At 42.9% G+C, this 26,911-nt stretch overlaps 1 protein-coding gene across 1 annotated transcript in view; it reads left to right on the top strand.

Annotated features, from left to right (window-relative positions):
• The window catches only part of LOC115169649 (cadherin-2), an 83,227-nt gene that overhangs the window by 22,948 nt on the left and 33,368 nt on the right, over nt 1-26,911 (top strand). Inside the window, exon 3 of the mRNA XM_029725475.1 lies at nt 22,741-22,961. Coding sequence (XP_029581335.1) covers nt 22,741-22,961 — 221 coding nt within the window. The remainder of the gene's footprint in view (nt 1-22,740; nt 22,962-26,911) is intronic.

A 26,911-nucleotide genomic window follows, 5' to 3' on the forward strand; every position in this document is an offset into this window, starting at 1 on the left:
GGGTGGTATACAGAAGATAGCCCTATTTGGTAAAATACCAAATCCATATTATGGCAAGAACAGCTAAAATAAGCATAGAGAAATGACAGTCCATCATTACTTTCAGACACGAAGGTCAGTCAATCCGGGAAAATTTCAATGTTTCTTAAAGTATTGTCGCAAAAACCATCAAGTGCTATGATGAAACTGGCTCTCATGAGGACCACCACAGGAAAGGAATACCCAGGGTTACCTCTGCTGCAGAGGAGTTCATTAGAGTTCATTAGTTACCAGCCTCAGAAATCGCAGCCCAAGAAAATGCTTCACAGAGTAACAAACACATCTCACCTTCAACTGTTCAGAGGAGACTCAGTGAATCAGGCCTTCATGGTCGAATTGCTGCAAAGAAACCACTACTAAAAGACAGCAATTAGAATAAAAGACATGCTTGGGCCAAGAATGGATATTTGACCGGTGGAAATATGTCCTTTGGTCTGATGAGTCCAAATTTGAGATTGTTGGTTCCAACCGCCTTGTCTTTGTGTGACGCAGAGTAAGTGAACGGATGATCTCCGCATGTATGGTTCCCACCGTGAAGCATGGAGGTGGAGGTGTGATGGTGTGGGGGTGCTTTGCTGGTGACACTGTTAGTGATTTATTTAGAATTCAAGGCGCTCTTAACCAGCATGGCTACAACAGCATTCTGCAACGATACGCCATCCCATCTGGTTTGCGCTTAGTGGAACTATCATTTGTTTTTCAACAGGACAATGACCCAAAACACACCTCTAGACTGTGTAAAGGCTATTTGACCAAGAAGGAGAGTGATGGAGTGCTGCATCAGATGACTTGACCTCCACAATCACCCGACCTCAACCCAATTGGGATGAGTTGGACCGCAGAGTGAACGAAAAGCAGCTAACAAGTGCTCAGCATATGTGGGAGCTCCTTCAAGACTGTTGAAAAAGCATTCCAGCTGAAGCTGGTTGAGAGAATACTAAGAGTGTGAAAAATTGTCATCAAGGCAAAGGGTGACTACTTTGAATAATCTCATATATAAAATATATTTTGTTTATTTAACACTTTTTGGGTTATTACATGATTCTATATGTGTTATTTCATAGTGACTAAACTAGATAAAAAGTATGTAGAAAAGATACTAACAATCACCAAAATAAAAACTAGACAGTCAAGGATAATCCAAAGTTTCCAAAATGTCGTGGCATGGGGCTCCCATTGATTTTGTTATAATGTTTGAGTTACTAAGATAACATAAGAACACGGCATAAGCCATGGCAAAATGTGTAGAATTGCAGGAAATTAGCTTTAAAACTGCAAAATTCTCTTATCCCCATTGCAAAATGTGTAGAATTGAATAAAATTTACTTTAAAACAGATTTTTTTTCTCTCAGCCCCATGACAAATTTGTAGAATTGCAGGAAATTGACTTGAAAACTGTAAAATATTCTTCTGCTCCATGGCAAAAACTGTAGAATTTCAGGAAATTTGCTTTAAAACAGCAGAATTTCGTCTCTGGCCCAAGAGGCGGGCAATCTATAATTTCGGTCGAAGACAGCGCCCTTGGCCACACCCACTACTCTACCCCCCCACATGCTAACTTTGACACCACTGCTGAAAATTATCCTAGCGGAAACACTGCTCTCTTTTACTTGAGAACCGATATCCAAAAGACTGCTTCAGGTTACAGTGCTGGCTCACAGATACTTTTCGAAAGGGGAACACAGTGATTTTGCAGTGGTGGGTGGGGAGCGAGGGAGAGAACACAGCCCGGTAGGAGCTACTCTCCCCTGCCAGCTATGCTGAAGGCATTCAGCTACTGCCCATTGTGAGTCGTTTCAAAGGGATTGGTTGGTGATGGGGATGACATTTGCCCTCTCACTCCCACATTATGTAAATGAGAGCACAAAGGAGAGGGATGATTCAAAAAAAATTCTACACACACACACACACACACACACACACACACACACACACACACACACACACACGTCTTTTTGGTTACGCATGTGTGTGTGTGTGTTTGTGTTTGAGATCTGCTCCATCTGTGTGTGCTTGTGTTTGTGTGTGTTATGCATTAACATTTCCGTGCCCTGAGGCACCTATTCAGCATGTTGTTTCCTGGAGAAAGACACCACCAGGCTAAACTGGTTGTCATGTAACTGAACTAGCCCACAAACCCCACCGTGCTGCCTGGTTTTGGTGGAGTAGAGAGGGTAACTAAAGATCCTCACCGGACCTCCAGGCTCTCCTCCTAAACTCTGTCATTGTCCCCAATACATAAAGGGGGGGGATATGTAACAGAATTTGGGCCAACTTGCTTTCGAGGTTCACGGACAACGGCCTTTCCCAGAGTCTCTCTTTCTTGCTCGCAGTGACCACCACCGGTTGTAGTGGTTTTAGTAGTCTCTTCTGAGAAACCTAATACTACTGAACTGCCGCCCGGCCCCCCTCCCCCCGTGAAACCACGTTTACATTCATTTATTCGATTTTCCCTTGCTGTCTCTAACCAGAGCCTAAAAAACATGTTTTCCCCTCCCTTGGTACGTATTAAATATTGGGGTTCTAGTCCTGCAGAGGAGGCTGCTGTGAGGAGCTATAGAAGGACGGGCTAATTGTAATGGCTGGAATGGAAAAAGAAGATTCAAGATTATTTTAATTTTTTTTAATTTTAGGGGTAGGTAGATAGAGAAATGTTTCGGCCTCGTCAGTTGGTCAACATATCGGTTCTGAGTGCAATGTTCACACGGACTTTCATGGAATAAATGGAGCGGTATTAAACACATTAAACATATAGAAACAACAATATTGACTCCGTTCCATTGATTCCATTCCAGCTATTACAATGAGCCCGTCCTCCTATAGCTCCTTCCACCAGCCTCCACTGTAAGTCCTGCTGGTGCTTTTTGACACATCAATAATGGAAGTTATAAGAGAAGCACAGGTGGACTTATTTGAATTTCTTTATTCACTGTTTTCTTTTGTGTTTTTCTCTCTTCCCTCTTTCCTTTTGCTTTCATGTGGTTGGCTCTGAACAGGTCAATAAGGGAATTTAAATGGATGTATACAGAGAGAAAAGCCCTTCAAAATCAATGTGACTTCAAAAAAGTTAGACTTAAATGTGTTTTTTTGTTGTTGACGATTGGTGTCTGTGTATTCCAGTTTTTAGTTCCTGGAATCTTATCACATTACACACAATTGTTTGGCAGTACAATTTCATAATATTTCTGACAAAAGACAGCAATTGTCCAATGTTCCGAATCTGTGCAAGTGTTATAGCTTGACCACTTACTTTCGCGCACAACAATCCTTTGAAGTGAGGTGAAAAATCATAGCGTTCCTATTTTATCAATTGCTCAGCATGGATTCGTACTGTAGTGTGATTTTAAAATCACAGTGCTATTGCAGTTGTCACGGGCCTCATTTCCAAAAATCACTCTGACGTCTGCTGGAAGGCAACTGTTGGGGAAATAAATATAAAATAAAACAGCTGATGGATTAATCAGTTGCTTGCTGCTGCAATCGCTGTACATGTTAGATTTTTATCCAACCTCTGTCTCCATCTGTTTTTTCAACAGAGAATAAGTCAATAACTAGGTCAATAATTCAAGATTTTCAGAGCCCATGATCTGATATGTTATTCAATTAATTTAATGGGACACTGGTTTAGTGTTTTTTTTGTTGCTCATATGTTGAGGCCCTTTTCTCATCTCCCAAAAACTCTGCATGGCTTTGGAAACAACATGATTCCAACCATCTGTTTCGAAGGGTTTAGAGGGTAGCAGTGTAACATCAACAGACCAGGCTTGGATTGTGTTCTTGTTTGACCTGCCATCACCGTGTATGTGCCATGCAAATGCTCTGTTCTAATACTGAAGCCACATTGTTGGTAGTGATGATGACTTGATGCCATTGCTTGCCGATGCCAGGTCAAGCCGTCACATGAGCAGCCAGCGCCAACCTTCACAAATGATCAATGTCATATTTTCCCGCGGAACGATTAGAGATGGTGAAGCAGACAGTGTTATGGCGTTTAGAGGGTTTTCAGGAGGCACAATGCTGACGTCATTGAATTGGTAAGACTGTAAAAGTCTCTGCTTTATGGGTTGTTTATTGCAGCTATACACCCCTATAGTGTTGAGCTGTATAATGTGAGAAATACAGTGTGGTGTGTCCGTGGCTTGCTGTGTATGGATAGTGAATTACTGCCTCTCAGGCCTTCCAGGCTTACCACTGAAGATTCTAACACACTGGGATATTAAAGTTAGTTTTCCTACCCCATTAACAACCATGGAGGGCTATGCATTTTTCAGTATCTGTCCGAGCGAGCTGTTCCTAGAAAATAGAGAAAACAGAGGGAATCATTTCCCTTTCATAACATCATGCGTTATGTTGAGGAATAGAAATGAGAACAGAAACAGAAAACACGCACACGAAAACATAATAGGATTACTTTTAGAATGCACAGCAAGAGTTATATCATCCAATTAAGACAATGATGAACTTTGACTAGTGAAATGCACGAGCTCAAGTAGTCCCCCTAAACAGAGTCAGAGGCCTGTGGACTACTATAAGACAGACAGACCTGCCCTGGAGCCCTGAGCCTGCCTCTGAAGAGGCCCTGATCAGTAATCTGGCTAACAGGACTAGCCACAGTCTAGGCTCCTGGTCGGCTGCTATTCACGTGTTCAGAAGAATAGGTTCAATCCCAGTCTCCAGAATTGCTATTCTTGTACCTGGAGGCCTGACAGGGGACTGTTGAAGAAAATGGGACGCCACCTGGCACAGTTTAATCCTCCAACTTTTTCCAACCTGGAGGCAAAGCGGCAACAGCCTTGTACCCAGTCAGTCTATGTTGTAGCTAGAGGGCCAGCCGTTGCCAAGTTTAGATTTCCCTGCCTTTAGTCTTACCCCAAGAATGAGAACAGCATACTCAGTATCAATCAGGATTTAAAGTGTCACATCCAAGGCAAGGGTATACTTGCAAGTGCAAGCGTATTTCATTCAAGTGTCTTCCCACAGAACAACAACACTAAAAGCCTATCTAGTATCACTCTTCCTTAAATGATATAAACAAATATCACTATCAACATTGTGGCAAATGAGATTAGCCATATAATATAGTCTGCATCATGTTGCGCAGTAGCATCTTTCTATCTGGGCCTGCCTCCATCTCCTGTGGTAAAAAATCAGGACAAAGCACTACCACATAAGGAACTGGCCAGTGGATTAGTCTACGACAGACCGTGTGGTTTGTTGTTTAATCACTCACGGTGTGTGAGCTGTTCAAAGGGAGAAGAAAGGGCCACTCTGTAAACACAGACAGAGGAGCTCTAATGGCAGTGGGATGTCTTCTCTTCCTGATCAAGCTCTTTTCCACGGTGCCCATGACACGCTGTGAACCCCAGTCTGTCTGTTTGCCATAGAGATAGGGACTGGTGAGGCAGGATGGAAGGATGACGAGGCTAGCCAGACCAAACATAGCACATCTCTTTCTCTTTTCACTCTCTTGCATTTCTGTCTTGTCTTCTGTCTCTATATCCTTCTGTCTCTGGTCTCCCTCCGGTCTCTCTCTCTCTCTCTCTCTCTCTCACTCTCTCACTCTCTCGCTCTCTCTCGCTTTCTGTCTCACTCACTCTCTCAGGGTCTTAAGTCTTCAAAGTGTCTCAGGTGGAGGTATCGTGCTTACCTACACTCCTGTAGCTCTATAACCCAGTTAAAGTCTGGGTAAAATGCTTCGCCATGCCTGCTCTAAAAGCATTGTCTAATTACTGAACAATTATCGTGTTCAATTATACGTAGCCCTTTACTCTAATAAGCGCCTAAATTGGAACGTAGTGGCAGTACCATAACATACTATATACATGACGTCAGAGCTTTGGCTCTTTTTTATTTTTTTTACTCCCTATTGGTAGTTACAGTCTTGTCCCATTGCTGCAACTCCCATACAGACTAGGGAGAGGCGAAGGTCGAGAGCCATGCGTCCTCCAAATCATGACCTTGCCAAGCCACATTGCTTCTTGACACACTGCTTGCTTAACCCGGAAGCCAGCCGCACCAATGTCTCGGGGGAAACATTGTACAACTGGTGACCAAAGTCAGCCACAAGGAGTCGCTAGAGCGCGATGGGACAAGGACATTCCGGCTCACCGGCCAAACCCTCCCCTAACCTGGTGACGCTAGGCCAATTGTGCACCGCCTCATGGGTCTCCCGGTCGTGGCCAGCTGCTACACAGCCTGGGTTTGGAACCCGGGTCTGTAGTGACGCCTCTAACACTGCGATGCAGTGCCTTAGACCGCTGCACCACTCGGGAGGCCCTATATGGGTTTTTTGACTGACAGACGTTCTGAACTTGAGCACTGCATGCGACAAGAAGTTGCCCACATCCCTCCCGGTAATTGGACAACTTTTTAACATTTTTTGTTGTCTGAGTGAGTAAAATGCTGTCAATTAACATGACTCGATGTATTTTGAAAAATAAGATGTTGAGGATTATAATAAATACAGCTTTGATGTCATGCAAGCAAGCCAAACCCACGTGAGTTCAAATGTACGCTTCACATCTCGAAATGATAAAACTCTTGTCATATACAGTATCAACGTTTATGATCACTATGTTTGATGTACAGTTACAGGATGACATGTCATCATACCCATGGTTGTTCTGAACCGAATGAGCCTACGTTTGTTTATTGTGAAGACATTTTGCCATGGCGCACGCACCTGAATGCACTCATCACTCCTTTCTATGCCCATAAAAATGACTATCTGTTTCCCTGAATTGCCTTGTAAAAGCCTAACACTATAATATCATATTTTATAACCTAGCTAGTCATGTTGGCAATAGAACAAGCTTTCAAATCTGACCCAGCTGACCCAGATTGCGTTTGACAATTAATCGTTTTTGGATTGCGTAAAGAAAAACTGCAATTGTGTGATGGCGAGGGTGCAGGGTTGTGTTCCAAACTTAAGAACTACAAGTGTGCTTTCTCTAGCTCCTCAACGGCACAGCTAGGAGAGCTCAAAAAAGTAATTTATAGTTGAAGACTCTTTTTTTTGTCTTAAAATTGCATTGAAATTGCTTAAGAACTCTGCACACTTTTCCTCTCACTCAAAATGTTGTTGTCTTATGTTGCACCTACCCCACATTTTCCAGGAATAGTCTTATCATGTTACTGAATGTATACAGAATATTTTCAGATTTTGTTATTAACAACTGTCAGATCGGACGGTATGCCATTGCGACTTTATTCACAACAAAAGACCCGGTCAGTACAGAAAACACAACATTGAGACAGCAGTTTTTCATCTTTAGAAACAACCTGTTTTCCATTAAGGTCATAATCAGAGAGAGAGAGGCATCAGTGATATTCTCTCTGGGGCTTATCGTGAATATTTAGTGCTTGTGCATAGCTGTGCATATACATACATCACCGCCTTGATTAGTTAGAACATGATGACTTGTTTGTAGCACCACACGGCTCCACGCGGCGTGCGGCTGTCATTGTAAACCCTTTCTCCCGGCGCAAGCGCTAACTTGCCATCAACAGCCAGGCAACAGACTGTTCCTAGGAGCCCCAGTCAGTGTAAAAGCCAGACTTGCCTGCTTGTCGTGTCTCTCCAAGTGGAGACAGATTTGTACACGGTCATGCTTGCGGTTTGGTGTTGGAGCCCGAGACAAACCAAGGACAGATGTGTTTGGAGTCATTTCCACCCCTCCATTCTCCCCAGTTCTCCCCTTCCCAGATCCCCTAATCTGGTCTTCATTGTGTCTAATAAAGCACAGCTGTAGGCCTACATATCCTGGGCTGAACCCGCTCAGTTCAGCTGATTAAACCAGGCTAAGAGGGCTCTCCATATGGAACAGAGCCAGACAGACATACATACAGCTTTACAGACATACCAATACATATGGATAGATATACAGTACCAGTCAAAAGTTTGGACACACCACCTCATCCAAAGGTTTTTCTTTATATTTTACTATTTTCTACATTGTACAATAATAGTGAAGACATCAAAACTATGAAATAACACATGGAATCAAGTAGTCACCAAAAAAGCGTTAAACAAATTTTTTGATTTAAATCAAAATATATTTACTCTTAACAAGGCACACCTGTTAATTGAAATGCATTCCAGGTGAAGCTGGTTGAGAGAATGCCAAGAGTGTGCAAAGATGTCATCAAGGCAAAGGGTGGCTACTTTGAAGAATCTCAAATCTAAAATATATTTTAATTTGTTTAACACTTTTTTTTGTTACTACATGAGACCATATGTGTTATTTCATAGTTTTGATGTCTTCACTATTATTCTACAATGTAGAACATAGTAAAAATAAAGAAAAACCTTGGAATGAGTAGGTGTGTCCAAACTTTGGACTGGTTCTGTATGTACTGCCGGTGTCACTATTAGGTCTATGACTGAGCCATACAGCCAACCAACCATACAGCCATACCCAAATATATGGAGATATACATATTTCCCATACCAGTGTTACCATATTGGTCTATTGCAGCCATACAGCCATACATACTGATATACAAATCCCCCTACAACATGACTGAGCCATCTGAACCGCTTTACATACTGAAACCAAAACCTGCAGGCTAGTCACATACAACTGTAGCCATACATTTATACCCCAATGTAGCAATGCATCTATACTCACACCATCGTAGCCATATGTAAAAGCATGGTTTTATCATATCTATCCTTGTTAGTAAAGCTATAATGTGCTCTCCTATACAATCAGGACAATCTTATACATTCACATATCTGTGGCATTTACAAATATGTATGACATTCTTATATGTATGACACATTTTATTTTCCAACAAATATCTTTGAAAGGGGATAAAATATGATCTACTTCACAGTCTGTTTGATAAGAGCCCTTTAGAAAAGGTCTTTGTGCATCCTAAATTACCAGTGTCTGGTTCTGTGTTAGGTTAAGCCATGACTCACTCTGCAACATTACAGTACGCCAATTTGTGGGTTGGAGATGCTTCTTCTGCCACGTAAAAAGGAAGTCATGCATTTGAAAGTGAGAAACAGGCCTTAATGGAAAGATGCGATGCCTTCGTCTCTCACAAATGAATGCTACATCTGCCCTTCAGAGGTTTTATGGGAGGGAGAGATGGCACCAACAAAGATCTATAACCGCCTCGTCCGGTCTGTACATGAGATAACCTCTTGTTTCATTTCCACTGACCTGCAGTGTGTTTTCCTTCCTCTTGTATATTTACATTTGAGTCATTTAGCAGACGCTCTTATCCAGAGTGACTTACAGGAGCAATTAGGGTTAAGTGCCTTGCTCAAGGGCACATCAACAGATTTTTCACCTAGTCGGCTCAGGGATTCCAACCAGCGACCTTTCGGTTACTGTCCCAACGCACTTAACCGTTAGGCTAACAGGGGCTACTGTTATAGATTACCATACATACTGTACATCACGGTCTGCACACAACACCGTGTACAGGATATCTCATATAGCTTCCTGTATATTGTATATGCGGGATTTATTTGTTTATTTACTTTAACAGCGAGGAGACCGACCATCAGTGCTATTACAGAAGTCCGTGCCATCCATTTGAAAGTGTGATTCAACCAGCCTGCAGATACAGACATTATTGCTTGCACAGATGGATGATCCCACTACCCACTACCCCCCATACTCCATCCCCTCCAGTCTCACTTCCCCCACTCCCCCGCCTCCCCCCTCTCAATTTCATTACACTCAGTTGGTTGATCTCTTTTGGGCCACTAAGTTTATGCGGTGGATGAAGGGGGGTGGGGGAGTGGAATCTACTATCTAGCAGGTTGAAGTAGGTTAGTAGTGAGATGAGATGCCATGTCTGTTATGGTGTGTTATGTATCCAAGTTATTGTAGCTTGATATCTTTAGGAAACCCACACAGCAGCACAAAGGGCTCAGTGGAGTTGACAGACACATTGAGAAGGTGTTTGGATATTCATACAGATGCATGCTTTGCTTTCCTCCCTGCTCTGCTCTCCTCTGCTTTCTTCAACTTGAGCAGGCGCATAACAAGCTGTCATGTTTCTGAAAAGCCTGTATAGGTGTTGAATTTCAGCGATTTTTGAGAGGAACATTGTGCACATCCTTTAATCTTCCCTGTGTGTATTTTTCCTTATTTTTCTTTAGCGGCACACTAATTGTGTTTCAAGCGGCATTTGACACGTATTGATTCAAATGTGTGGTGGCTGGCGAATGCACACCCAGCCTACCCTCTGTATTGGCAGCTGCACTAATACACCCAGCCTACCCTCTGTATTGGCAGCTGCACTAATACACCCAGCCTACCCTCTGTATTGGCAGCTGCACTAATACACCCAGCCTACCCTCTGTATTGGCAGCTGCACTAATACACCCAGCCTACCCTCTGTATTGGCAGCTGCACTAATACACCCAGCCTACCCTCTGTATTGGCAGCTGCACTAATACACCCAGCCTACCCTCTGTATTGGCAGCTGCACTAACACACCCAGCCTACCCTCTGTATTGGCAGCTGCACTAACACACCCAGCCTACCCTCTGTATTGGCAGCTGCACTAATACACCCAGCCTACCCTCTGTATTGGCAGCTGCACTAACACACCCAGCCTACCCTCTGTATTGGCAGCTGCACTAATCCTCCTGCCTTTTTCTTTGAAAAACCCTCAGCCTCTTTCTGTCTTTTGCCAGTGCCATTGTTTTGAGGAAGTTTTTTCCCCCCTCCTCTAAGCAGGTTTTCGTTTTTCTGGCAAGCCCCTCAGAAGACTAAGGTTTATTTTTTCACTGTTTTAAAAACAAACAAAAATAAAAAAATTTGTCCTGTGCAGTGCCTCGTTGTTTGTGGTACAGGGTTCAACGGGTCGGTGGTGTTAATGGGGGTGGGAAGCTAGGTGGAGTGAGGGAGATACTGTCTGTTTCATTTTTTGATAACGAGAAATGCTCTGGCCATCATATAGTGGTGCAAAAACTGTCTCTTTGGAAATATATGGAAATGTAAAATACAAGTCGGCTGTGTCAATATTGCATTTTTATTGATAGTGTATTTTAATTACATTCCAAGCAGCAGTCGGATATTCTTTTGGATGGGATTCAATGTTCATCTCCTGTCCCTCGTATGGTTTTATGTTGGAGAACAACTTGGATGTACATCTGTGTTATACTGATTAGACCTTTACATTTGCTGTTAACAGCAATGTTAGACAACTTAATTTACGTTCCACCAAGTATGCATTTATTTCAGGTTTCAGTTAAGACCCAAGTGCAGACTGTGTAGAAGTAACAATGTTTATTGTACCAACAGGAGCAGACAAGCGACAGGTCAAGGCAGGCAGGGGTCGATAATCCAGAGCAGTGGGGCCAAGGTACAGGATGTCAGGCAGGGTCAGGGCAGGCAGGGGTCAATAATCCAGAGGTGGGGCAAAAGTACAGGATGGCAGGCAGGCTCAGGGTCAGGCAGAGTGGTCAGGCAGGCGGGCTCGGAGTCCGGACAGGCAGGGGTCAAAACCAGGAGGGCGAGACACAAAACGCTGGTAGGCTTGTACAAACAAGACGAACTGGCACAGACAGACAGAAAGCACAGGTAAAAATACCCAGGGGATAAGTGGGAAAGATGGGAGACACCTGGAGGGGGGTGGAGACAAGCGCAAGGACAGGTGAAACCGATCAGGGCGTGACAGTTTATCTGAGTGTGTTTTCCTCAGCCTTAGTAAATCAATCAAGAGAGTGGAGCATACTATGAAGACTATTAGTTATCTTATTCTGGTCTTCTCCAGACCCACTGGGCACAGACGTCAATTCAACGTCTATTCCATGTTTGTTCAACGTAATTTCATTTAATTTCACTGTGCAGCACACAACTGTTCTTTATGCGTTGTGACATAATTGAGACTGTTCTGATGTCCTGTTCATTGCTGTATTTTTCTTCGTTTTCTTTCTTGAGCACATTGTTAAAGGTAGCCTAAATGCACTTGCCTGGCTACAAATCCACATCGCTCTGGCCAAACGCCACGCCTACTTACGTTTCTTCTCCAAGAGGAGTCTGGATTTGATTTCCTCCCCAACAACTTCTCCAATGTGAACACATTTAAACCATTTTGATTAGTCCCAGAAACCGATGGGTAAAGCAGCATTTTGGATAAAGTCATTTGGTTTTATACTCTGGTTAGAGACCATCCATTCGCAGATGACTTGTTTTGTACAACCCCCCCTAACTTCGACATCAGCAGAAACGACTTCTACGATGGCAGTCCCAGACTGAATGTATGTAGCGATAAGTAGAGCAGTGGAAATTAAATTCAGTATGTCGTCGGGCAATAATTACACCACTCTAAAGTCATTAAGCATGTTCTTTTTATTTTCTCTTACTATGGACAACTTAGGTTTAGGTGGAATCTCATTTATGACATAGAACAGAACCCAACATAGCACTGATTGGATTTATAATATTGCCTACAGGATCATAATTTGATCACTCTCTTGCATGAGAACTTGTCTGCAGTGGAGGAAATGTACATCTTGTAGTGTATTTGAGGTTTAAAAAGGCTTCTGAAGGTTCCACTTAAACATTTCAGATTGGATTTCCCTCCCCCCAACCCCTACAAAAATGTCCATTAATTATAATCCATATGATCATTCACATTTCCTGTTGCTGTAGGATCATTTTCCTGCTGTAGTAAACTCTCAAATTAAGATCCTACATCTGTAGTCTATTTGATAAATCCAAGTGTTTTTTGGGGTTATATCCAAGGGACAGACTGCCTTGACGTCTGAACACTTGTCTGCAAATGACTAGTTGAACAGATAGTGGGTACTAGTGCATGTAATTGGGAATATTCATTGTGTTCTGTCCGAGCGCCTTGATCCTCATGCTACTGTATAGGCTAACAGGGAGAGGCAGTCTGTCTGTGTCGTTACTCAACACCGAGGTCCGACTAGGGGGCTGAGATGTGCTTTTGTATATAATGAGATACTATTACAGGATTATAAGACACTTATAATAAGAATTAACACTTGTAGACAGTGCAATTCACAGGCCCACGGATTCATCTGGCTGTGTTAGGCCTGTGGTGTGTAGATATGCGCGGGCGTGTCATGTGTGTGATTCCAGGGCCACCAAACGTGTGGTCCCTCTGTCATGCGTGACGCTTATTATTTGTGGTGGATGGAGCTGGCTGGCTGGCTCCGAGACTGCGTTGTTTAATGAACTGTATGTCGAGCACAAGCGCAGGAGGTTGGACAATTTGTCGGAATTTAATCACGCCCAAATGTACAGGAGTCTTAATTTTATCCGAATTGATAACGTACAAATGGCTCCCTCTCTCTCTCTCTCTCTCTCTCTCTCTCTCTCTCTCTCTGGCTCTCTCATGGAGCTCCTGGGAAATCTCTTTTGTCTTCTTACTCTTTACTTTCGAATCGGAAGGCCTCAGTCCCTAACTAATTAAAGTTATATTGCTCTCTATGATTTGGGATCTTTATCCTGCTTTGAGCTAGCTTTTTCTCCCATTGATTTAGAACTTAGTCATGTAAATAAATAGAGGTATTCATTATTTGGTCATCACAAGCTCTCAATCACTTTATGATGACTATTCAAATGATGTAGCATTTTTCTAGTCAAGAGCTTTTCTCTCTTGTTAGCTTTGCTAAACCTCTGAAGTAGTTGGGTCTATTTTATATTCACCACTCTGTTTTATAAGTGGTGTAAATCCCACTCCAAACCACCACAGAAATTATGGCAAGTCCAGTTTGATTTAATTCAACACTCTAAAAGCCTTCAAACATAAATGACTTGACAAACAGTTAATTGCCCCCTTCCCATCCTTAACGATTTCATTGTCAAGTGAAGCTCAGTAGCTCACCCATGTCAAGCAGCTGAGAGGTGTAGTGCCTGAAACTTGGCAGAGGCGTGGCAACACTTGGGCATGGGTTTTTGGCTGGAACGAGTAAAAAGGCACATTGTTTTACATTTTTCATGCTCACTGAATGGACATTCTGAAATGCTGCTCAACGCCAGTCTGTCCGTTTCCACACCCCAACAGAATATCTCCCAACAAGCTGCTGTGCTGAGAGGTCATTTGAATTGGGTGGTGATGCAAATCGTGTGTGTTTGAGCTTGCAGATGCCTCAGCCGAACCCTAATGCTACGTTATACTTCTGCCACGGCAGTGTTAGCTATGCTTTCTGACAGCAGCTATACCATTGTCTTTCTACATGTCTCTCAGGGGGTTATTTGTGACAATGTTACCCCTCAATCAGAAGATCTGAACCTTTGAGTGTGTTCAACCTATTGATCAGTGTTGGTATCAGCCACATGCCACTCTGTTGATAGTGAATCAAAACAATTGAATTGAGCTTTGTGTGTGTCATTTTAGCTGAGGCTAGCCAGCCAGCCTGGTCCTGCTGTGAGGAACAACCCGACGACAGCCCCCTTTCCGTTGCGCTGGAGGGATAATTAAAACATAGTCTCCATGAACATGCCCACAGTGGAGACCTACCAACTCACTCTATCATTGGGTTTTTCTCTCTGACACAGAGTTTTTTCTTTATAACAAAGGCATTCTGACAGAAATGATCAAGGGGGTAAAATGAATGGCTTTGAAGCCCTCAGTTTCAGATCAAAAGCCCCGGCTAATGCCCCATTACAGGTTGCACTCAGGCACTTTAATGGTCAGCCCTCTCGTGATCCAGCCATGTAGCCAACAGAAATATGTTCCCTCTCTCTGACTGGCTCCATTTCTAGCCCTTGACCCAGCCTTCCTCACCGGGGTTCAAAATGATTGGCTGATGATGACAAGGTTGATGGCTGCCCTTCTTCTTTCAAGGTTTTCTTTATTCTCTGAATTTCGTCCAAATGGAAATGTGAGAGCACCATGTTCTGAGTGGATGATGCAGTTATAGTACTGGTACATTAAAGTAAGGTCTTATACAGGTATTTGACATGTTTGACCTGCTTTTACCATGTTGCTCAAACTGAGTGGAGTCAGTAATTGCCCTTCTACCGTGCCAGAGAGGTTTTCAAGAGGTGGTTTCAGTTATTTCAGTACAGCATTAAGAGTAAAAACATTTCACTTCCTTACATGTTTTTGAAAATTGGATGTCACTGGTGCAGTGTGTCTGTGACTATGAGAGATACAGTTGGCTCTATTTTTGCTTGTGTGAGTCTGTATGTTTGTTTTGAAAAGTTTTGTGATATAATATCATCATATTATGTTGACAGTGAATCTTAACAAGTTCATATCACATGCATTAATTTGGGCAAAACTGTATTTATATTGTATATGATGGCACAGTATTTCTTGCATTGTTCCCACCCTATCAGAAGTTCTGTAATGACACTTCAACAGTACTGCAGCCCATTTGAAATGGATGCAGAAAGCTGTGTAACATTGGGCAAATGTGTTTTCCCCCACTGTACGGTCAGTGGGAAATGGCCTCTGTTATACACGATGCTGCAGTAAGGTGCAATGAATGTCGACATGGAAAGTGGCTTATTATTCACAATCAGATTTTGAAAAGGCGTCTTAGGAGCGGACCCTCTGGCATCTAACTGCACATAGATATCTTTTCACTGCCCTCCCAGCCTAACTTCCTCCCTCATGGAAGGTGGACGGTGGCGATTGGGCAGAGTGAGCGATGTTCAGCAGTTAAAATTGAACAAGGGAAGCGCAATTAAAATTGAATGACCTTTATGAGAGGGGGAGGGCAAGGTTAAAGGACATCTATTATAGACACAAAGTTCAATGGTTTTATTTCTAATAACGTTGATTTAACGTTGTCCAGAGGTGTCTGGGCATTGTCGGCCCAGCCAGCTACAGTCAGATGCCAACGGGAGGTGGAGAGGTTGCAACAGTTTTATATGGACACACACAATGACCCTTCCGTTCGCCTCGTCAAGGTTTTACAGTTAAAACGACAGTTTTAATTCTTCAAAGAAATAGGTTTTCATTATCTCCCTTTGATCCCAGAGAAAGTGAAGGAGGCGTAAAATATGCTCGAGGTTATGTGCTGCTGCTGGTGATCTCCTTCAAAGGAGTGGGTATTTTTCCTTCAACACATGATCTGACCGTTTCACGTGGTCAGAAGAAACTCAGGACACTACTAAGCAGAGTGAAAGACAGTGTTAAGAAGTGTTAGCTCCCTAGCAGTTCAAATATCATGTTTTCATATTGATCTGAGACTCTCCATTCACCTGCATGTATTACCATGGAGTTAGCTACGAGCTAGCCATGCTAAAGTCTTTATAAAGAGCTGTAGAGAGCTATTTGACACCCTGTTAATAATGTGGTCAGTTTAATACCCTCCTTAAGCCTGAAACGCTGTATCAAGCGGCTGTCCTGATCGCTCTGCTCGCAGAACCCAAATCCCAGTAGCTATGTTGCTGATAAGTAAAGAAGGATGTAGCTTAGCCATTATCAGCTCTTGGCTCCGATGACACAGTAATCCAGCTAGACGCTAGGCTAGGCTCCTGTGACACCAAAAACACACTAGAATCATCTCATTTACCCAACAAAGACTGTTGAACATCTGAATATGTGATATCTCTTTTCACACTAACCCGTTTACTTTCAAAACATTCTCCCTCTAGCAGCAGCTAACAGGCAGCATTTCATTCAGTGACTAAAATATCTTCAAAAGCTCTTCACCCTTCGTAATAAGAGGTCCTCATATGATGATAAACCTAACAAGGAGATGACTATGGCTAATTCCTACATTCTAGCTGTAGAACGTAGCAATTAGAACACAACAGCGAACGTCCTTCTGATTCCGTACAGAAAAACAACCCCAGTCAATGAGAATGAAATGAGAATGAAGGCCCTTATTTGACGATGACAACCCAATGGAGATAGCTAAGGCTAATGTTCCAGGTTCGACCAAACAACACAGGGCCTTTGTACTTTAATGGGCTCGATCCAGAGAAGCTATCTGCATCTCCCTCTCTGTGAAGGAAATGGAGGTGACTGTTGGGCACTGGTGGGGAGTCGATCTGCTTACCTTGTTATTGTCCTCCCAATGCATTGACTGTCAGACAAGTCCGCTGGCCCCCGGGAGAGCCAATGGTCATGTGCTGACGTGAGAGAAATGCTAAGTGTAAAGAGAAAGGAGAACAGGAGAGAATCTCATTTATGGAACAAGACTGTTTTATTCCCTCAGTGCAAGGGGTCCGTTTAGCATATCCAGAGAGCCCATAGGACAGTTTATCTGAGATTGAAAAGGACCTGCATAGGATATGGCTGCTAGCTGCTATGATGATGCTGCTTGTGCTGGTTGTGTCTCCGAGTGTGTTTGTGCCAGTGTCGGCGTGCATGTTAAAGAAATGTGGTATCAATGCAATTTGGTAGTGTGTTTTCATCCTTTAACTGAAGCCTCAGTTTCAGGAGGGGGCTACGTCTTCTGCAATAACACAGAATTGTCGTGGGAGTTGGTCACCATAAGAAAGTAAGGCTGCTGCCTATAGCGTAGCCCGTGTGACTTTGATAGCCTTTTCCTTTTTTCACAAGTTTATTTTGCAGAAAGACATTAGTGGGGCAAGTTGACATTTCTCCATGTTTCTTTCTTGCGAATCCTGTACATATTTTAGGCAGAGCCTTTAACACATGGCTCTCTGTGGCATTTGAAGTTCTCTGCATTAGTAATACCGCTTCATGCAAGGCCCCAGTCTGGCAAAGCCCAGCCTTGTCATTCCAACATCCAGACATCAACTGTAAACTGTTTACTTTCCCTCAAGAGTTCCCTGCTACTCATTGCAAGGACATTGCTGTTCGAGCCTCATGTCCGCAGAATGAATGGGTTTAAGATTCTTAAGATGGTAAAAAAGGTTTGACATAAAAAGCCAAAGGCTAACCAGCTAAAATGGCATATTACCCTTGAGGATATAGAACATGTGTTCAGAGGAAAAGCTTAAACACCACCTAAATGGGAACGAAGTACACAGGCATGCATAAGTATGGGTAGTATCAAGCTATGATACTTCAAAAGCATCAGTATGGTGTTACTTTCACTTTTTATATAATAATTGGACAATTATAGGACAAAATATTGTGAAGGGTGCAATAGCTGAAAGTCCTAATTTCATGCTAAATGTTTCAGAAAATAATTTTTGTTGTGGTCTCAAACTTGAGGTAAAATTGCCGTTTATTCATTTAGCCACTATTTCATTTTCCAATAGAGTGTCTTTCGTAGCACTTTGATTTTAATTGAGGCACCGGCATGTGACCTAGCCAAGTTTCAGATTAGCCACCATCTTGTAAACAACATCTTCTTGCATTGACATTCCGCTGAGCACAGCTCATTTAGAGCCTATGTGATATATGGCATTGTCTCATCTCCAATGCAGCCATCTAGGCTCAGCGTTAGAGCATGAACTCGATTTGGTGATCTGTGTTCATGAAAATGCATTTGTATCAGTGGCGTCCTGGCATTTGCCCGCTGGTATTGTCTCTGGAGCATTCGCCGGAGTCTGCATTTCTGCCAGGCGACTGATGAAACACCTATGCTGAGTATTTTACGCCTGTCAGTGACATCACCAGCTGGAGATGAATGATGGTAATATCAGGACAAACTACATGACGTGGTGCTCAGTCTTGCCATATTACAGCACATTACAGGGACCAGCTTTTTGCTAACTTAGTACCACTATATTGGATTGGCAGACAGGCATAAAAAGGTATAGACTATGGAACATTTTATGTACTGTCTCGACGTTAGGCTACGACAGACGACCTCTTTATGTGTTTCCATTGTGAGGTAGGCTGCATGAGAATGAGATACTGTATTTTAGGTCTTAAAAAAAATGATGTCCCGTGTGACAGTTCTCTAGAAAGCTGCAAATTAAGCAAATATGTATCTCTTTCTCTCTCTCCTCTCTCTCTGTCTCTCTCCTCTCTCTATCTCTGTCTCTCTCCTCTCTCTTTCTGTCTCTCTCTCTCTCTCTCTCTCCCCCCTCTATCTGCTCTCTGTAGTTGTGCTTGTCTGTTAGCGACACCACGTGATGGAGACAGACAAAAGAGTGGCACTTTGGGGAGGTTAGCTGTTTTATTTTTTTGTGTTACTAGTCAGCTGCGGAGGTTTCTATAAGCCTGTGAATGGGTTTGTTGAGTCGGAGATAATTTTGTGCCCCGGCAAGGGGCATTAGTTGGACTGGCCTTTCTGCTGACTGGCCTGTTTTCTTCCCCCCTAACAGCAGCAGTATATACCCCTCTCTCTGCTGCATCGGCGTTTCTGTCCAAACCAAAGACCTTTATTTCCCTGGCCCTGTGGCCATGACGACATGTCTAATAGGGCGTGGTGGTAGTGGTGGTGTCAGCGAGGATCTCTTTTAGTTTCGTTATACCTCGGGGAGACGATAAATCTAGATATAGATAAACTGGAAGATCCAGGGTTAGTAAATGCTGCTCTTGTCTTCTATAGGCTATGGGAGTTTCGGGCTGATAAATGAATAGACACACGGTGGACATCCCCATTCATTATTATTGGAATTTGTGCTGCCTGCTGAGAATTTGCACAGCGATTGCCATGGCGCCTGGCTGCTGAAGGGCCTCCCAGAGGTGTTCACATGGCCAAATCTCAGACTGAGCTAGAGAACTGGAGCTCAGCATTCCAACAACAGGCCTCAGTGCCACAAAGGCTCACAGGGAAACCACTGCAATCAAATACAGGCTAACCCAGGGTTTCCAAAACTCGGTCCTCGGGGCCCCAAGGGTCCCAACATTTTTTTTGTTGCCTTAGTAATACACAGCTTATTCAAATAAGCAACTAATCATCAAGCTTTAGGGAGAAAAAATAAATGTGCACCCCTTGGGGTCCCCAGGACCGCTAATCCATGGTATTGCACACACCCAGACACACACTGTACATCCTCAAACACACAGGGAGCATCATTGTAGCCTTGTTTGTAATTAAATTGGGAGCGACCAACCAGGCTCAGCTCAGCAGCTAGCCAGGACTAGCCCCATAAATGATCTATTAAGATGAAGCAATATTAACACTAATCAGGTTCTTATCATCTCTTTGATCCTATAGGCCACAACAAACAGTGTTTCGGCCAGCCAATCAATAAACCTCATTAGCAATAGAGCGTGTGAATTAGATTGTCTCACCTCTCCCTTTAATGATACAGTCTCATCCACCCAGTAGACCTTTGAGAAGCTGTCATTGTGAGCTGAGCCGTTCTGACACTTCTCTCTGTATTCTGCCTATGTGTCTGAGCATCAGCCGGACTACTGCTGTTGAGTTGATTGCCTGAAGGCTTTGAATTTACAGACGGGTGGCTGAAAGGAAACACCTTCAGCTAACCAAGGTCACTTACCGCTCTGAAGTCTGCTTTTCCAGGTTCAAAGACAAAAAATGACTAATTGGATGAGGTTGCTTGAAAAAAATCTCTGTGCAGTGTGCAGATGGTCAATATATAGGCCTGTGGTGCGTTTGGTTCCAGTATAGATTCTCCTCCTGTTGTATCTTGTATATCTTCATTACATAGAGTGTTTACTCTTTGCTTTTTTCCCCCACAATGCCGAGCCACTCTCTGAGACACCTTTGTGTGCTTTTCATCAATATTTAGATGAATGGCAATTCCTCAGGAGCAGCAGACCAGTGTACCATGCTGTGGCTTTGTTGGCAGATGTGATGCTTTATCTGTCTAGCACAATGTAATGGGTTGCATCCAGGGCCCTTTCAACTGTTTCTCCCAACAGGGCTCAGTCCTTGTATAGTATTTATTAATTATAACCTTCTTTATTTTCTCTCTTTTCTTGACTTATCTGTAGGTCTCTCTCTCCTCTCCTCTGTTTTCAGGTTTTTGAAGATGATGTGAACATTATGTCCTTTTTTAAAAAATGCCTGTATTTCTGTGTGCTTTTGGTGAGGACATGGGGGTTAATTCGGTAAGGTACACTCCACTGGATACCTTTGTGTCCACTGTGAAAATCAACAGTCTGACTAAGCAAATGTTTTTCCCCCTCTCTTTATGCTTTGCCCAATTTTCAGAATTTCACAATACTTTGTCATTGGTAAAATTGCTCTATCTCCTGCTGTGGTGGTTTAGCCATTGTGCTTTATGTTCCGGAATAGAAAGGAATTGGTACATTTTGTGTATTATGTTGAGTGCCGGAAGCAAGCGAACACAATAGGCTTTCTCTTTAGTTCAACTAGCACAACAGTGGTAATTCTCTATGTCACAGAAAGGTTATTAGTAGGTAGTGAATTGTATTTCGGCGTGTGTATGTGTGTGTGCCTACTGTATGTGTGTGTGTGTGTGTGTTTGTGCGAGTGTGCAAAATAAAAATAGTAGCTCCTATTTTAGCTTTTTTTCACCAACATCCTTGCTCAGCACCCAGTCAATAGGGCCTGGGGTTAAACCTTAGCTCCTGTTCAGAGCCAGGGCACAGCCTCCCTCCCTCCACATATAATGCGCTACCTCACACTGCTGTGCCTTCAATATAGAGACCCTCTGAAGTCACAGCTCTCTATAGCGCTCTCTGTCCTTAAGGTAACACAAGAATGGGAGATTAGATACCCTTCTTCAAGGCTTTTTTTTAAGTCATTCCACATCTGGTTTAATAATTCAAAATGGCATCGGCGCAGCCTCCACAGAAGTGATATCTTTACGTCTGATCTCTTTAGCTTGAAGGAGTTTCAGTATTATCTGTATACTGGGTTCTGTTCTCTATCACCGCTACAGAAAACAGAGCTGTCAGGGAAATCTTTACACACAGGAGGCACTGAACAAGCATTGGAATATTGAAGTGTTTGTGTATGTGTGCATGTGCGTGTGCATAGATTTTTGTGTACCTGAGTCTGTGTGTGTGTTTGTGTGTTTGTGTGTGTGTGTGTGTGTGTGTGTGTGTGTGTGTGTGTGTGTGTGTGTGTGTGTGTGTGTGTGTGTGTGTGTGTGTGTGCAGGTGGGGTGTTTGAGATGCACTGTCACTCACTTGTAACATGAACCGATGTCAGACCACTGCCACTGAAGCGCTCTGGGACTGTGTACTAGAGCTCCCAGGAGCCATGTGTGTGTGTGTGTCACTGCAGCTGTGTGTGTACGTGTGCATCTGTACTCACTTATGAAATAAACATCACACACTTCTCACTCCCTGAGAGTTGGGATCGCTAGCCGACCACGGCGAAGCATCCGCGTTTGTCATTGGGGAGAAAGCTACTGTGCAACGACTTGAGCTAAAATCAATTATTATTATTTTATTTATTGAAGCTGATGCTTCTATTTACCCAGACCCAACATTTAATTTAGCCACAGTCTAATTAGCACATCAGTTTTAAAATGCTATGTTTTGGTATTTTAGCTTTCTTTCTTTTTTTCTCCTTTTTCTTCTGTTAATATTAAAACAAACAATCTACTTGCAGTGAATCATTACATTCAGTCATCGAACAGACTCCCATTTTAGCTTTCTTAGTTGTATTCAGCAAGTGCCCTTCAGGGGTGCACATCTCCCCTTTTGCTTTCTTTCCTTTTCTCTCTTTTCTCTCTCTTTCTTCTCTCGCTCTCTCTACCGCACCTGTTTAGAACAATACCTTTGTGGCGCAGCTTGACATAAATTATGTATGAGTTTTAGGAGGAATTGGAGAACCTTTGTGGACTATACCACACAGTCTGGGAGTGGTGTGGGAGTAGTCTGGATGTCCGTCTGTTTGTTTGAGTGTCTATTCGCTGTCTTTCTGTCTCTCACTCCCAGGTTGCCTCAGCTTCAATCTCATGTTCTGTTTCCCCTTTCCTTCTCTTACAGTGAAGTTTGTGAACTGCGGCCAAGGTGGACTGGTGCGGTTCGAGTGCAGTAACCCGTCCGACTTCCGGATAGAGGCTGATGGTGTCGTCTACGCCCTCAGGCCTTTGACCTTGTCCACCCTCCCCACAGTGCCCCTAGTTATCGTAGCCAGGGACGAGACCAATCAGCAGCAATGGCAGACCCAAGTGAGACTGACGCCCCCTGTAGGCCAGAGCCAGCAGGTATGTCCAACACCTCCACATGCATCCTCCCTCCTACCCCCTCTCTCTCTAATAGTTGTTGTTTATTTGTGACTTCGGGTAGCATTGTGGAACGTGGAATGTTCCAATTCGGATTTCGCCGTTGCATCCAATTCCGCTTATTAGCCTCGCCGGAGCATAAACAGATGATTTGTTCCCTAAATTGTAGTAGATGTTCCGTGATACTGAATGGATGCTCGCTATTTAAAACTTAATGTTTTGGTACAGTCCATACGTAGCTTGTTTTTGGTCGCAGGTTCAGGAATGGCTGAAGAATTGCAACATTTACCTGGAGTTAACTCTGCAGATAGCACTGCTGGGTGATCTGAAAAGTCATAGTCAATTGATCAATAATATAATAATGCTCTTAGCAAAAATGTTTATCTTTAATTTACAATCTGTAGAAATCAAGAGAATAGAAAGGTTCAGAACTTTTGTGAAACATCACAGCACAGTTGAAAAATATATGGCAATTAGAAATCAAAACTGGATGGTCTTCAGAGATAGATGGGAGGGGTTGAGGGTAGCTGAAGAATGGGACTAAAAACAAATAAAAGATAACTGATGTAAAATATACTGTGTCCGTAAAATGTATATAGTGTGTATAAGCTGTAAAGAGAAGCCTAAGTGTTGCTAAGTGTTGTTGTCCATTAGTTTACTCCAATTAGGGTAGGGGTAGTAGGGTTAGGGGACAATAATAAAATAATATATATATATATATATATATATATATCTTGGCAGTTTATTCGAAAAGTATTCAGACCCATTCCCTTTTCCACATTTTGTTACGTTACAGCCTTATTCTAAAATGTATTAAATTACAAAAACTGAAATATCTTATTTATAGTGCTTTGCAAAAGTATTCACCCCCTTGGCGTTTTTCCTATTTTGTTGCATTACAACCTGTAATTTAACTTGATTTTTATTTTTATTTCATGTAATGGACATACACAAAATAGTCTAAATTGGTGAAGTGAAATGAAAAAAATAACTTGTTTTAAAAAATGTGACAAATTAAAAAACGGTTAAGTGATGCGTGCATATGTATTCACCCTCTTCGTTATGAAGCCCCTAAATAAGATCTGGTGCAACCAATTACCTTCAGAAGTCACATTAGTTAAATAAAGTCCACCTGTGTGCAACCTAAGTGTCACATGATCTCAGTAAAAATACACCTGTCTGAAAGGTCCCAGAGACTGCAACACCACTAAGCAAGGGGCACCAGCAAGTAAGCGGCACCATGAAGACCAAGGAGCTCTCCAAACAGGTCAGGGACAAAGTTGTGGAGATGTACAGATCAGGGTTGGGTTATAAAAAAATATCCGAAACTTTGAACATCCCACGGAGCACCATTAAATCCATTATTAAAACATGGAAAGAAAATGGCACCACAACAAACCTGCTAAGAGAGGGCCTCCCACCAAAACTCATTAACCAGGCAAGGAGGGCATTAATCACAGAGGCAACAAAAAGACCAAACATAACCCTGAAGGAGCTGCAAAGCTCCACAGTGGAGATCGGAGTGTCTGTCCATAGGACCACTTTAAGCCGTACACTACACAGAGCTGGGCTTTACGGAAGAGTGGCCAGAAAAAAAGCCATTGCTTAAAGAAAAAAATAAGCAAACATGTTTGGTGTTCGCCAAAAGGCATGTGGGAGATTCCCCAAACATATGGAAGAAGGTACTCTGGTCAGATGAGACTAAAATTGAGCTTTTTGGCCATCAAGGAAAACGCTATGTCTGGCGCAAACCCAACACCTCTCATCACCCCGAGAACAACAGCCACACAGTGAAGCATGGTGGTGGTAGCATCATGCTGTGGAGATGTTTTTCATCGTCAGGGACTGGGAAACTGGTCAGAATTGAAGGAGTGATGTATGGTGCTAAATACAGGGAAATTCTTGAGGCAAACCTGTTTCAGTCTTCCAGAGATTTGAGACTGGGATGGAGGTTCACCTTCCAGTAGGACAATGACCCTAAGCATACTGCTAAAGCAACACCCGAGTGGTTTAAGGGGAATGATTTAAATGTCTTGGAATGGCCTAGTCAAAGCCCAGACCTCAATCCAATTGAGAATCTGTGGTATGACTTAAATGTTGCTGTACACAAGCAGAACCCATCCAACTTGAAGGAGCTGGAGCAGTTTTGCCTTGAAGTCTGGGCAAAAATCCCAGTGGCTAGATGTGCCAAGCTTATAGAGACATACCCCAAGAGACTTGCAGCTGTAATTGCTGCAAAAGGTGGCATTACAAAGTATTGACTTTGTGGGGGAGAATAGTTATGCATGCTCAAATTTTTTTGTCTTATTTCTTGTTTGTTTCACAAACAAATATATTTTGCATCTTCAAAGTGGTAGGCATGTTGTGTAAATCAAATGAAACAAACCTCCAAAAAAATCTATTTTAATTCCAGGTTGTAAGGCAACAAAACAGGAAAAATGCCAAGGGGGGTGAATACTTTCGCAATCCACTGTACATATGTATTCAGACCCTTTGCTATGACCCTCGAAATTGAGCTCAGGTGCATCATGTTTCCATTGATCATCCTTGAGATTTTTCTACAACTTGCTTGGAGTCCACCTGTGGTAAATTCAATTGATTGGACATGATTTGCAAAGGCACAAACCTGTCTATATAAGGTCCCACAGTTGACAGTGCATCTCAGCGCAAAAACCAAGGCATGAATTTGAAGGAATTGTCCATAGAGCCCCGAGACAGGATTGTGTCAAATCACAGATCTGTGGAAGGGTACCAAAAAAATGTCTGCAGCGTTGAAGGTCAACAAGAGCACAGTGCCTCCATCATTATTAAATGGAAGAAGTTTGGAACCACCAAAACTTCCAAGAGCTGGCTGCCCAGCCAAACTGAACAATCAGGGGAGAAGGGCCTTGGTCAGGCAGGTGACCAAGAACCCGATGGTCACTGACAGAGCTCCAGAGTTCCTATGTGGAGATGGGAGAACCTTCCACAAGGACTACCATCTCTGCAGCATTCAACCAATTAGGCCTTTATGGTAGAGTGGCCAGCCAGAAGCCCCTCCTCAGTAAAAGGCACATGATAGCCCGCTTGGAGTTTTCCAAAGGCACCTAAAGAAGTCTTAGAACATGACAAACAAGATTCTCTGGTCTGATGAAACCTAGATTGAACTCTTTGCCTGAATGTCAAGCATCATGTCTGGAGGAAACCTGGAACCATCCCTACGGTGGTGGTGGCAGAATCATGCTGTGGGGATGTTTTTCAACGGCAGGGACTGGGAGTCGAGTCAGGATCGAGGGAAAGATGAACGGAGCAAAGTACAGACAGATCCTTGATGAAAACATGCTCCAGAGTGCTCTGGACTTCAGACTGGATGAAGGTTCACCTTCCAACAGGACAAACACCCTAAGCACACAGCCAAGACAACGCAGGAGTTACTTCAGGACAAGTCTCTGAATGTCCTTGAGTGGCCCAGCCAGAACCCGGACTGGAACCCGATCGAACATCTATGGAGAGACCTGAAAATAGCTGTGCAGCAGCGCTAACGTAACAAAATGTGGAAAAAGTGAAGGGGTGTGAATACTTTCTGATGGCACTGTATATATATTTAAAATAATGTACACTACCGTTCAAAAGTTTTGGGTCGCATAGAAATGTCCTTGTTTTTGAAAGAAAAGCAATCAAATTGCATCAAATTGATCAGAAATACTGTGTAGACATTGATAATGTTATAAATGACAAAATGTAGCTGGAAAGGGCAGATTTTTTATGGAATATCTGCATAGGTGTACAGAGGCCCATTATCAGCAACCATCACTCCTGTGTTCCAATGACACGTTGTGTTAGCTAATCCAAGTTTATAATTTTATAAGGCTAATTGATCATTAGAAAACCCTTTTGCAACTATGTTAGTACAGCTGAAAACTGGTGTACTGATTAAAGAAGCAATAAAACCG

The sequence above is a fragment of the Salmo trutta genome, chromosome 31, assembly GCF_901001165.1.
Source record: "Salmo trutta chromosome 31, fSalTru1.1, whole genome shotgun sequence".
NCBI lineage: Eukaryota > Metazoa > Chordata > Actinopteri > Salmoniformes > Salmonidae > Salmo > Salmo trutta.